General features: G+C 38.4%; 2 protein-coding genes across 2 annotated transcripts in view; one reads left to right on the top strand and one right to left on the bottom strand.

The window, feature by feature from the left end:
* LOC128885779 (uncharacterized) overlaps window positions 1-7,550 on the top strand; it is a 253,435-nt gene extending 245,885 nt beyond the window's left edge. The window contains exons 7-9 of the mRNA XM_054140055.1: window positions 884-1,073; window positions 1,693-1,812; window positions 2,346-7,550. Coding sequence (XP_053996030.1) covers window positions 884-1,073; window positions 1,693-1,812; window positions 2,346-2,535 — 500 coding nt within the window. The 3' untranslated portion in view covers window positions 2,536-7,550. The remainder of the gene's footprint in view (window positions 1-883; window positions 1,074-1,692; window positions 1,813-2,345) is intronic.
* A 730-nt stretch (window positions 7,551-8,280) lies between these two features.
* On the bottom strand, window positions 8,281-12,740 carry LOC128885581 (glutamine-rich protein 2-like). Its single transcript, XM_054139679.1, has 12 exons — window positions 12,608-12,740; window positions 12,188-12,339; window positions 11,923-12,084; window positions 11,347-11,710; window positions 10,760-11,163; window positions 10,179-10,283; window positions 9,831-10,096; window positions 9,270-9,518; window positions 8,752-8,986; window positions 8,627-8,693; window positions 8,468-8,532; window positions 8,281-8,397 (listed from the first exon to the last, which is right to left on the bottom strand). Exons 1-12 carry the CDS (start codon window positions 12,738-12,740, stop codon window positions 8,281-8,283), a joined length of 2,319 nt encoding a protein of 772 aa, XP_053995654.1.
* Window positions 12,741-13,384: the final 644 nt, after the last annotated feature.

Below are 13,384 nucleotides of genomic sequence, written 5' to 3'. Positions count from 1 at the left end.
ATAATGTTATTAGTAGACTGCGGATGAATGGAAATATGTAAAAATCAATAATAATGTGCACAGTAGCAAAAATATGTAAAATATCAAGAATAATATAAGTCCTGCATCGTTTAGAAGATAAAACATACTTAGACTTAAGTTTCAATTCTTTTCCTATGTCTGTGAAAATGTGCTTAAATATCCGCAGTCTAGTTATTAGTACACCGATTTAACGTTTAATTGATTATTTCAAGAACAGTCTGTACGTATATTCCTCGACCAAACAGAGAATGTACTTAGCCTAAGCTAGTTTCATCTCTCCTCCATCTTCGCATCTTTCAGCCAAAGTAAGCTCATAAAATGATGCAGTACTATGTCAGAGAACCCCTACGTTAGCTTACAAAATACGTCCCCGGTGCTTCGTCAAACGTCTGACAGCATTAATCTAGGGAAAGACGTAAATAGTATTACGTCGGTTCAGCTGTAACTCTTACAGGACGCCGTGTTTAACAGATACGTAGAAAACTAACCAAAATTTGTCTAGAGTGTTTAAAATACATACAAACATTGTACACAAGCAAAATCTCGATCTTAACATTCATTTCCTCGAAATTAATTTCCAAAGAAGACTAATTTCACAGCAAATCGTCTGCCAAGTCTCCTTGAACGTTTAATTTCCAGCAACGGTTGCCCATATCTCGCGCAAATAAAAAGCGCGGTGACGTATCGGCAGAAATTCACTTCCTGTCGCCGTGAATCTTAGCGGGGCCGAGTTCCGATTTGTTCCAATTACGCCATAAAGTCTGCGTCGGGACGTTCCTCCTGGCGTCTACGTGTATACGTATAATCGATGTTTACCCCAGGGGAATTTCGCGGCGTCTAACTGTCGCATGACTCATTTCAGGCGGCGGTCTGGCGCGTCCGAAGATGACACTGAATCTGGACGCTGGTAACGGGACGAACAGCATCGGAAACCCCGGTCAGCTGGCACCGAAAAAACCTGGAGGTCTGAGCCTTGGATTGCCACTGGAGATTAACACAGCCCGCGGATCCGCCGATCTCGTTGACGTGGACCTTCCTCTCGAGAGACAAGGGTACGTCCTTCGATTTTAATAGCTTGCGAAACATTCTGTCGTCTGCTCTGGAACTATACGCGGCGACAGGATTTTTTTTTTTATTATTATCACTTCCAGTATTGGGTTGCTAATTACAATAGTATCTAAGTTGTCAAATATCTGAACTTGATCGACATATTTTTTTAGATGCTACAAACCATTCAAAAATTAATTTCGTTTCAAGTTAAACGTAAATGTACTCACAATAATTCAGTGATACCTTAATATTTCATTCTTATTCTATCTTTCATTGTACAATTAAGATTCTTCTTCCATTGGATACATTCCTCTTGTTTCAAAATTCCCTGACATATTTTTTTAAATGCTACAAACCATTGAAAAATTAATTTCATTTCGAGTTAAACGTAAATGTACTCGCAATAATTCAGTGATACCTTAATATTTCATTCTTATTCTATCTTTCATTGTACAATTAAGATTCATCTTCCATTTCATACAGTCGTCTCAAACTTCCCCTTTTTGCTTATCCTGGCATTCATCAGATGTTTTTTATTACCTAAAGAAAAATTTTCATGTTTCTTTTTTATCGTTATCCTGTCGTTAAAACTAAATTGAACTTTCTTCGTTTGACCTACAGGTGGTATCACGGATCCATCACAAGAATCGAGGCAGAAGCTGTCCTCCGACTTCTCAGGGAAGGAAGTTATTTGGTGAGGAACAGCGAATCGACCAAACAAGATTATTCTTTGTCGCTGAAGTAAGTTATTCGTATATACACAACCTTGATACTTTTCGCTTGGCAATCCGCCATATCTTTTTTCGACGAAACTGTCTGAAAAATGTCTTTTGACGATGAATACGAAATCAGGATATCCTATTCCTTAGAATTTGAAGCAGTTGAAAAATGTTACAGCTCTTTTCTGGCAATGAGTTATACTTTACTGTATACTTCAGTGTACACTGCGAAATATTGACAAAAAGTTCAAAGCTGTCTTCCTTTCATAGTACAATATAAAAGAAATGGAAACGAAACAATAATGCCGATATAAAAGAGCTTTCGACGGAATGAAACTTCTTCTTAAATTAACAATAAAATTTGATGAATAAATACTATGCAGAGGGTCAAGATTATTTGGATGATCTCTTTTGTGCCATTTGATGGAAAAAGATTGCAGAATTTTTCTATTTTAAATTGCGCTCACGTAATTTTATTTTGCATAATAAGTTTGCTGGACAAAGGTTCGACTCTAAATCCATTGCACTAAAGAAATCTTTCTTACGAATTTCCAGAAGTGCTCGGGGCTTCATGCACATGCGGATCCAGAAGAACGAGGACCTGAACGCGTACATTTTGGGCCAGTTCAGCAAACCGTTCGAGAGTATCCCAGAAATGGTTCGCCACTTCAGCGTGAACCGTCTGCCGATACGCGGTGCCGAGCACATGTGTCTTCTGCATCCGGTCATAGCTCAGCTTTTGTAGCGCATCTATCGCAGCGCCGTTTAAGGCGCTCCTACTTTTTGATATCCAGTTTATTCCGAAAACACCGAGGCTCGAGGCTTGCCGTCGAACATTTTCGGTAGATGTTCGCCAAGAAGGAGAGCGAGAGGAAAATATTGTGCATAGGAAACAATAACCCGCGGAATAGAAAATGTACGGGTACCGTGCATTCGACCGACGTTATATCTAGTTCCACAGAAAGTTACTGCGTTTTCAAACAGAGAATAACGAAGCAGTAAGAGTCGTAGTAATCGTTAATTCGAATGAAAATTGGAAATGAGTTGTACGGTTTTTAAAAACTTTGATGCCAATTGTTCTTTATCCTACCTAACTTTAACTTTGTTTATGGCAAATTTTGAGGACTATCCTTTGGCTAAATTCTTGAACTCTTTCTATAGAATTAATAATGTGTTTTATGTTTTCATTTGTAAGGAATTAATTATAAATGTTCGAGTGCACGACAGTGTAATAATCGATAAAGTAATCGCTTATAAGTTTTCAAAAACTCGATTATTAAAATCAGTGTATTGATTTCATGTTACTTTGTTTTTGGTTACGATATATAGTATGAAATTGTACATTAGATGTTCGTTGGCTGTATAGGACAATCATCGATCCAAACGCTAAACAAAACTGGCATCAATTTGCAGAGTAATATATTATCTATGTTTCTATCAATTTCTAATGGACATCTTTAGAAATGTACACAACATTGTACAGAATAACTGTTATAATATGATGCTATGTAAAAACTCAAATGAAATATATAGAGAATACATTAATCCTCTACAATAAGAAATAGAAAAGGAAATCAAGGAAAGCCATCGAAGGAAACAAATGACAAAATACACTCAATGTAATAAATATTCGTACAGAGACAAAAGGAGCAGAATTTTTAAATTACTTGAACGATGTTATTATTACTCATATAAACTATATATAAACCAATGAACATTCAATGTACATTCTTATACCCGGTGGATAAAATGTTGATACGTGACACTTGGTATCCTAAGATATCTGGAAACGTAGACTGAAGCTTGAAATTTATAGTTCAAAAGACAAAACGACAGGACTTTCTGTCGGACACGATACTTTCGTAATATTTCCATTTTTGTCTCACGTTTCACGAGACTGTTTACGATGAACTTTCCGAGCTTCCGAGGAGAGAGAAACTGCGCGAGCGCGGAAAAACAAGTCAGGAATCGGAACTATTCGCGGAAGTAATACAGTACAAATCAGTGAAAAGTTTCTTTGTAGGCTTAGCGAGCGATCTCGAGAATAATCATGTTCGTTCACGCGATCCCTTAACAGTCGACGACTGTTCGTCGAGTAGAGCTTTATTAGCCAGGCAGGGAGCGATTGCATTGGTCTAAACCAGAGATGAGTAAAATTCTTATCCGAACAACGATTTCGGATAACGAATAAAAGTTAAACAACCGTTTATCCGTTACTCTTCGAAGAAGAATCGATATTCGACTTATGAAATGGAACACTTCGAAATGCACAAACGAAAATGTAATCGTCCAATCGAACGCGGCGAGTAAATCGCTTTTATTCGAACAAAATTTTGCTCATCTCTGATCCGAAGTATTCAGTTATGAATACGATGCTTTGACGAACGTTCAGGGATTTGACGATGAGTTTATGGATCCGTCTCGTCTTCCCTAAAGTAACTATTGCGTAAACCTTTCTGCCAGAGGCGTGTACTTTATTTTCGCATAGTGGATTCAGGATATCATTCCTCTTGCACTCGGACGATAGAAATGGCCTTTGCGAAAGGTAGAATTGCGAGCAGCGCCGGATTAAGATATCGTTGAACCCTTGGGCTACAGACACTCCGAGTCTGCACAGAATGGGGCATTCCAATGGAAACTTCTCAATATCTTCGTGAACCATGACCGTATCAAATAACTCCACAGAACAAAGTTACGTAATTTTATGGAGAACATGTAACGATGAAAACAATTCCTTCTTTTGAGAGATTTTACAATCAAGATTCTTCTCGTGGAGCTCACAAAAAATAACTTGGAGGAAAATTTTCTTTTGTTACTAATTGTGTTCCTTAAAATAGCATGATTTTGTTTTCCGTAAAACGTTAAATGGCAGTGATATTTAGGCGTGCCCTGTTGAATACTCCATTTTGCACATGTGTACAGTATAACATTTTCTTTTTTTACTTCAATATGTTTACTATGGTCAATACAAATCAGGTACAAATACAATCAATTACATCGATCAATTAAATCCCTTTTAAATAGATGGAGTACTCGTACATATGATTCAGAACTCTCTAAGCTGTAGCCCGTAAAGCTCGCGCCTTAATCCGACCCTGAGAAAGAAGACGGGAAAACGATGTGCCAGCAGAAAAGGAAAGGTATGAAGAAAGAGGAGAAAGGAACTCTCTGAAAGAGGAACTTGTAAGGATAGATTCTAAGACGCTTTAACGCGAGAGGTTGACGAATTTAAGGGTTTCGGGTGGTCGAGAGCCGAATCCTTTTGGAATCGTCTTTCGAAGCACTCCAAGAGCTTTACAAAATGGTTGTTCCTTGTGCTTGTGGCCTGTCGAGGCCGCGAGTTCCGTGTAAGAAACTATCGATGGGATCAGAGTCGTTGTCGTACAAGCTGGTAATCCGACAAGGTGCGAGGTAATACGTACTTAGGTTTAGATACACACGTAGCTGGCCAAACCTGGCCGGCTACTAACGGAGCTGGAAGCCAAAGAAGAGCGTATGTAAGTCGTGTTTTCGTTCGTGCGAGGAAAGAACGAGCGAAGACGTTGAACGAAGTGGCCGCGGCACCCAGCCGCGGTTACTATGCCAAACTTTACCGCTAATCGTAATCATTTAGTCAGGGTTTAAGTTGTTTGTCGTCGTTGATAAGCGATTAGGCTCGGACCAGCAAATTGATCGACGGGTTACTTCGCGTTGCTACCGAGACTGAGATGGGCACGTCGAATGTTCTGTTTGTTCGGTTAAACAATTATTCGGATAATTGAGATATAGTTTAAGTAATAACTTTGTTCAATTTTCGCGTAACTTCTATCTACAGAATTGAACGAACACGGGAAAAATGAAGGAGGTTGAAAGAAAAGAGGAAGATTGTTTTATAAGAAACGAAAGAAATGAAAGCGTGAAGCATAATTTGATTGTATAATCGGATTGCATTCTGTGTTATTTTTTATTCGTTATTCGAGATGTTTCATCTGGACGAGATTTTTGCCCATCTCTGTACTACGAGCAGGAGATGAAAGATAGGGGAGAGTGGACACGAATGAAAAATGTGTCTTTTCGTCCAGGGCTGACCGGTGAGATGACAAGTACGAAGGAGGAACGATCTAGGTCAGCCAATCCAAATCATCGATGGCTCGTCACCCGAGTCATCCGTCCGACAGTCTCTTATTTTTGGGAGATTTTTGCGAGAGATGGCAACCGATACATATTTTTTCATGTGATATCAATTTGTTACAGAGATAGCCTAGGTTTACCTGTGATCTGTTACTTAGTTCCCTTTATCCGTGTCTGTTGGTCGCTGTGTGCAATATTCTCGTACGTACGATTATGGTAACGATAATAATAATAATAATAATAATAATAATAATAATAATATTAATAATAACAATAATAATAGTATATAGTAAGAACGGTAACGATAATTATTAAGTCGCTATTATTTAACATTGGGTAGCCAGCAACGAGAGACGTCCGTGGCGTAACAATAATTATTTCGAGGTAAGAATTTCGATTCGCGACGGTTGTGAGGGAAATTTTGTTAGTCGTCAGCCCTGCGCTGGCGACGCGTAACCAAAGATTTTACTTGCGACATCGATTAGGTGAACCTTAGAACGCGTAGCGAGTGCCGCGAGATCAAAGTAGCGTCTGGAATAATTTTGATCGACGTTAGTCTGTCAATAGATCCGTACTATTCGATATAATTGCGACGCTAGTCGTTACCAGTGGCGTAACTAAACGCACGACTTTGCAGCAGAAGAAGAACAAACATAATAGCAGTGATTTTTCGAGCGTTCCTTCTACACTTTCTTTTTAGAAGTATATACTTTATTATAAATAGTAAATGTTAGAAAGGCCCTTAATAGCTTCGCTAGAAATAATGTATACGAACGTTTAATCTAAGAAATATTACTTTGCTAGTTTTATTGGCTATTTTTCTTTCAAATTGAAGTTTGCCTTTGATTTATTTCTCATACTATACAAATTTTGAAGGGAAGATTAACTTCTTCTAGCTGCTAATGGTCACGCCACTGGTCGTTATTTGGTTTATTAGATCGTTTTCGACTGATTTTCAACGTTGCATTCGGCACTTTCTACCGTTCTCTTTCAGTTAGGTTGGAGCGTAATACACACACACTCGTACACACATAAATTACACATAAATTACACACACACACACACACACGTTGTACTTTAAGCTGCCAGTATTATTAACTGTAATCGATAATGCATATCCATGTTAACGTTTAAGACATTATATTGTCCCCCTCCTAACGAATGATTACGAAAAGTATAATCTATATATATAAATACATATATATATATATATATTTATTTGACATTCTATTTATTGCATTGTGTCGTTAAAAAAGCCAATGATCTTACGTCATGGTTCCCGTGTATACCGTTGATTTAACCCGTAAGATCATAGCGAAGTAAATTCATGATAATCTTCTGTAGGTATTAGCGAACGTAGAATTAACCGCCATTTACCAAAGGATAAACGAAACGAGGCAGTCGTAAATTATGTGGTAGACACTGACTTGTAGATACTTCCTGTACCTTGAAATTTATATGACGTAGCATTTAGCTCCGACGTATACACAGTACCACGTATACATGAATATATATTATTACCAGAATACTAGCGCATAGTCATTTATATAGAAGGTATAACTGTGAGATCGGAAGGAATCGAGTAAACGAGCATGTATCCCGATATACATAAACAATCGAGAGCGTTGCGTGCAAAAAAAAAAAAAAGAACGCTTTATGTAAAACGGATTTCGAACGGTGTGATGTGCAATAACGAAGAGCGATCTAGTGCGGTCGCGATATGTGGTGCGATCCAGTATTTTTGTTTTAGCATGACAGACCACCGATGTTCCAAATCGACTTCACTAGATAGTCTTGTGTACTCCGAAACTCCCTCTTAATAATAAAACATTTAATAAAACAAGAACGTTGTTCGTAGGTTTTGGACCATCCTTGCTCGTATCGTTTCTTCGACCCTTTATTCTCAAGAGGGGAAATCTATCTACGACGGGACGAAAAGAAAAAGATATTTTTAAGTACAAAAATTGCGACATATGCACTAGGAAACGTTCTTTCGAAGAGCCTAAATTTTCATTATTAAAATATTTTCAGTTCGTTTAAAAAGTTTTGCACAATCTTTCATCGTATCTTTTCTTCGATCATCTCCGAATATCTTCTAAAAGATATTTTTAAATACAACAATTGCGACACATGCGCTAAGAAACGTTCTTTCGAATACTCTAAACATTTTCAGTTTGTCCGATAAAATTCCCTCTCTCGAACCATCCTAAATATTCATCCTAAACAAAAGCCTATCCAGATCATAAATAATGATTATAAAATTTACTTTCTATATATTACATCGTGTACGTTCTTATAAAATTGTCCATATGTCAATCTTTGATACCATTTCTACAAAAAATATTTCCAGAAAACTTGTAATAGACAATGACAATTTTGATTAACCGCCCATTTCCTCTTCTTCCTCGTAATGAATGATTTGATCCATGTGAAAGCTTCGATCGTGTGGTAACGGATCGGGTGCCTCTGTTTCTTCCGCAGCAGGCGTTTCTATGTGCTGGAAATAATAATTAAAAAATCACAATTAGTATTTGTTTATGCTGTACACACTTAAATTGTTTATTTACTGCTTCCACTACTGCCTGTTGTTCTTTATTTATCTCTTTCAACAGTTTCTTTGAGCTTCTTTTTCCTGGAATAACGATGATTACAACGTTAAAATGTTTTTAGTTTAAATTAGGAATAAGATTGCACACCGAGGAGTTTGTCCACAAGGTAATATTTACTTGAACTAATTGAGGGTTGTCTCTCGACACTCTTACGTGGTTGTGGGGAAGCCGGTGGTTGTCGTTCCTGAAATAATAATTTATATTTTTGAAATTGTAACATGTTTTGAGAATAGAACAATAACCGAGGGTTTGGCTTCTTCGCCATGGTCTTCGCAATACGCAGGCCCGCAGACATCGAATTTGCCCGGCATTGGTCGACTTCTGTACATCTTTCCATCCGTTCCTTTCACCACTCCTTCGGTCAGCTGCACTATTTCCGGTCCCCATTGCGTGATAAAATGGCCGACTCGGGTAACTCTTTGATGAGGAGTCGTCACCGTGTGACTTCCACCGCAGTATCGATTGCACAAATGGTCTCTGAAAATCGAACCCTTGTTTGCATTAAAATCACTTATCCCGAAATATACAACTCTCGATGTAAATTGCAAAATTTATTGCCTTTTCTTTATTCATGAATGGATTTTATGCATTCACGAGTTGTGGTAATATTTAAAATTTATGCTGAATATATTTCACAAATAAAAATAATAGCATCCCTCGAGTTAATATTTCATATCTTTTTCACCATTTATGAGTAAATTTATATTCACTACTAATTAAATATATTGACGTAAATATTAGACTTTCTCTGTTCACGTACCGCGGAGTCTTTACAAGTGTCTCAGTTCTCGCGCTCTTTTGCTTCTTCGCCTCCTCCTGCAAGGCTGCTTCGAATTGAATCATATTTCTGCTGTGAGGCAATTTCTTGTGTTGCTTCCTAACTTGATCCAATTCGTAGGTCAGGTACGGTTTCATGCTCACGGTACAAGGTAATGGTTCCAATTTGAATTTATTGGTATCTTCCATTCTCATGACGACGTTCTTGTCGCATGATATACACTGAACATCTCTGATAACATACACAAATTCAGTGCTAATGGAATTTCGCATAAATGCTTGATGAACATATGTCCAGTCACGTCATCGTGTCGAGCGAATACACTGAATCCTGTCTAAGAGGCACGAAGATTAAAGGATTTCCCTCTGTTTAAGGGAAATACGTGGTTATTCTTGCCACGTCTTGGCACTGCACGCTTCATAGAATGAACCTTAAGCCTCAAGCTTGAACAATTTGGCACAAATTTCAGCTGGTACCTCTTAAACAAAATTTACTGTAATCGATAGTCCAATATTTTGCGCAGTTTGTGAAGTTTAGCTTCACCTGAGCATCTTCTTAGTTCCAGCAGCTTCGGACTCCTGTCTCATTTCCGCCACGCTCTTCAGCTTATCCTGTAGAGACTTCAATCGGTTGCTGACGAAGTCTTTCAACGGTGTCATTTCTATCTTATCGACTTTTCCCTCGATCTCTTTCTGCACTTCGTCCAGCGTTTGCTGCCAAATCGATTCCTGCTTTCCCAACTTGCCAATGGCGTCTTCCAAACCTTGAGCAAGATCGTCGCAAGCCGCGTCAAACTGGTCGTACGAAACCTGAAAGAGAAAGCTCATTTCATCGTGAATTATTCTCTTTATTTGTGTATAATTCGTTAATAGTAATTGATGATTCTTCAACCTTTCGATTTATCGCCTGAGCGTCTGCTTTATCAGCAAGTGCGTCTTCGAGATCTTCTCTGTCTGCTTTTATGGTCTTCAGAAGCTCCACTTGTTCTAACAATGCCTGTGCAACAAAAACGAAGGATCAACAGTTGAATGCTAGGACCTAATTTCGATCCTGGATAAAATTAAATTTTTAAGCAACTGTAGTGACCCAATATGATTTTTCTAGTAGATTTGGAGTAGTCAACTAATGAATTCAAACTTAACGAAGATGCAGAGAAAAACTTACAGGTCCTCAATCAAAGATATTGACAGTGATTGAAAACCGGTTTGCATAAAAAATAAAACGACTCATATACTTTACATAAAAAAAGCTGAGAAGCGATCTGTGATCAAACGCAACAGTAAATCCAAAGCTGAAATTGGAAAAATCATTTAATTCTGTATCCTTCATCCTGTGATTTTATCCTTTGATCCTTTCAATCTATAATTTCCGTTTAATCGCAGGATATTTCAACAAAACAAAACTAGAACAGTTTTTAGCTATAAAATATTGCAATAAATAGAGCAATACTTTCATCCGTCGAAACTACTCACGTTGAGATGCACTTCACGGTTTTCTCGATCATCGATCAATCGATCCGCAGTTTGGTTCAGTTTTTCCATGTCAGTCTGGACCCCGTGAATCGTTGCGACCAATTCGTCGAGCTCGGCACTACCAGTGACACCCGCCATTGGCGCACTGTCTACTTTTTCGCGCAAGCATATCAAATCCTTCTCTAGCTTCGAGATGCGTTCGTTCATGTTATTCAGCACCTCGGAATCTATCGCGTCATCAAATTGAATAACGTTTGTCTGTTCTTCTATTGGCTTTGTAGACGCCACTGGTACTTTAGCTTTTGTTGTTTCTTCGGTCTGCACGACTTCCTTAGCCGCTGCTTCCGACATTTCTTTCTTTTCTTCCGTATGCTTCTCTTGTTTCTTCTCTTCCGTATGCTTCTCTTGTTTCTTCTCTTCCGTACGTTTCTCTTGTTTATTTTCTGCAGCATCTTGCTTAGGAGTCTGCGACTGCGACGGCGTGGTTTCCACGTGGGACGTTGCTACGAATTTTTTTAAATTCATGAGCGATACTAATTTATCCAATTAACAAGCGTATTTACTGGTAGATAGATTGATAGATTTACCAGCTGGTGCCTTAGCCACTTTGTCCTTGAGATTCTTCAAGTCGCCTCGCATTTTCGAAACATCCTGCCGCAACGCTTGGACTTCTTGATGCATTTCTTTCACGTCAATTCCTCCAAGAAGCTGTCCCAAGGATATTCGTTGCGCTGGCAGCTGTGTTTCCTGCTTTTCCGTGGTTGTTCCGCCAACGACAGCTTCTTCTCCCTCTTCGTCGCTCACATTAGCGATTATTTGCAAATTCTTCACGGTCTGGTCCAAAGTATTAAGGCTATTTTCTAAATTTGCTAGTCTCTCCACGAGATACGATGGTTCCTCCATCTCTATCGCATGATCGCCCTTGAGTACATCTTGTACCATCGTTGTCAACTGAAAAAAGAAACATTTTATCTCTTTTTTCTTTTTTATAATAAACGAAAGCTTGTGTTATTGTAATGTTATTTACTTTATCAACCCTCCAATATTTGATGACTTTAAAATACGATGTTAGTTAATCGACTATTAATATCACCGATCGAAAACTTATTGCCAGGGCTTCTATATAGGCGAATTAAAAGACAACTGAAGCAACGAAGCTGTACCTTATCAATACCTTGCTCACTAGCGTCCAATCTTTTTGTGATATTGATGATCTGCCAGACGTCCGTTAAAGGATCAGTGATTTTGCCTTTAAGGCGTTCCATGAGCTCCGGATTCGTCGGTAATTCCTCCAGTGCTTGAAAACGTTGCTGAAGTTCGTTTACCTATACATGTACGTTAGCAATAAGTATTAATTTCAATTTTGATGTGAAATGAATATTCTTAACAAAATGTTTAAATTCTTATTCATATTGGAGCACTGCTTACGGTTTCCTCGAGTCGTTTGAATCCTAGTGCTGTGGGAGCAGCTCCGTCAACGATTGGTTCTACGTAGATGACGGTTTCCCGTTCCCCTTCAGCATCAGGGCGAATTTGTTGTCGTGTGCCTTTCGTCTTCATCACGTCTTCCTGCGTTGATTCTACATTAAATTTGCCAACAATTTCATTTAACATCAACCATGAGTCTTCTTTTAATATTTATTTCTTATTCCAAATTTTGTTTACTCAAGAGGAGAACCTTTTTCTATATCACGTTGCGTAACTGGGGCACTCGCTGATTTCGACTCCTTCAAAGGGGCCGGTTTCTTTTCGAGTCCCTTCGTCGCAGACTCTGCAATAAAATTTTGGTGGTACGTAATGTAGAATACAAATATTCACACATGTGAAATTACGGGGATCGTTTGTTACCGCTTGTCACTACGTCGACTTTTACGTTTATAGCGTCAGCGCTGTGAACGCGTTGCTTCCCATTATTGGAGGCGTTCACGATACTATACTCCTGGAGGTAAAGCGACGGACCTGGTTTCAGAGAGCTTACCATCGTCTATAAACATAAAGAACAATCGTCAAACGAAAGGAATTCAATTTATAGAGTAAATTTTTACAGTGATATTTAAATCTATATTAAATCATTTTATATTGCATACAAAACTAGGATTAAATGCAAAAATTTGAGAAAAATTGTGCGTTTTAATAATCAATCTTACCATTGTCTGGAAACATAAAGGAAAATCGTCGAACGAAAGGAATTCAATTTATACAGTACATTTTTACAGCGACATTTAAATCTATATTAAATCATTTTGTATAGCATATACAATAGGTGCAAAAATCAGAGAAAAATTGTGTGTTTTAATAATCAATCTTGTCTTACTTTAATTCGATTAGCATCGTCGCCACGGTACTCGACCTTCGTCGATTTCAAGTTAATCTGATGCAGGATAATGTGAAGGAAGTTGTGGAGGATGTTCAAATTGACTGCTCCAACCTAAACGCGAACGGAAAACGACGTACCTGCCGTTGAAGTTTATTGTACCTACCCGTTCAGTCGAAACACTTGGACGCGAAAATTAGGGGATGATTGTTTACCTCGGGTGTTCCCAACGCGAGATCCAACATTTGAGGTAAAGAAACCTGCAGACTGGCTACTTCCTTAGCAGCAGGTGCTGCTGGTTTTGCAGCTTT

Source organism: Hylaeus anthracinus, unplaced genomic scaffold (assembly GCF_026225885.1).
Source record: "Hylaeus anthracinus isolate JK02 unplaced genomic scaffold, UHH_iyHylAnth1.0_haploid 11981, whole genome shotgun sequence".
NCBI lineage: Eukaryota > Metazoa > Arthropoda > Insecta > Hymenoptera > Colletidae > Hylaeus > Hylaeus anthracinus.
Note: the sequence above shows the minus strand (reverse complement) of the source record. Positions and strands in the feature narration are given on the sequence as shown.

Bases quoted from the DNA above. Each gene is read 5' to 3' on its own strand.
- LOC128885581 (XM_054139679.1), bottom strand. From the start codon at position 12,740: ATGGTAAGCTCTCTGAAACCAGGTCCGTCGCTTTACCTCCAGGAGTAT. The intron at 8,987-9,269 runs GTACGTGAACAG...TTCGATTTTCAG, and splicing joins ACACTTGTAAAGACTCCGCG to AGACCATTTGTGCAATCGAT. The intron at 8,694-8,751 runs GTTATTGTTCTA...TTATTATTTCAG, and splicing joins GCGAAGAAGCCAAACCCTCG to GAACGACAACCACCGGCTTC.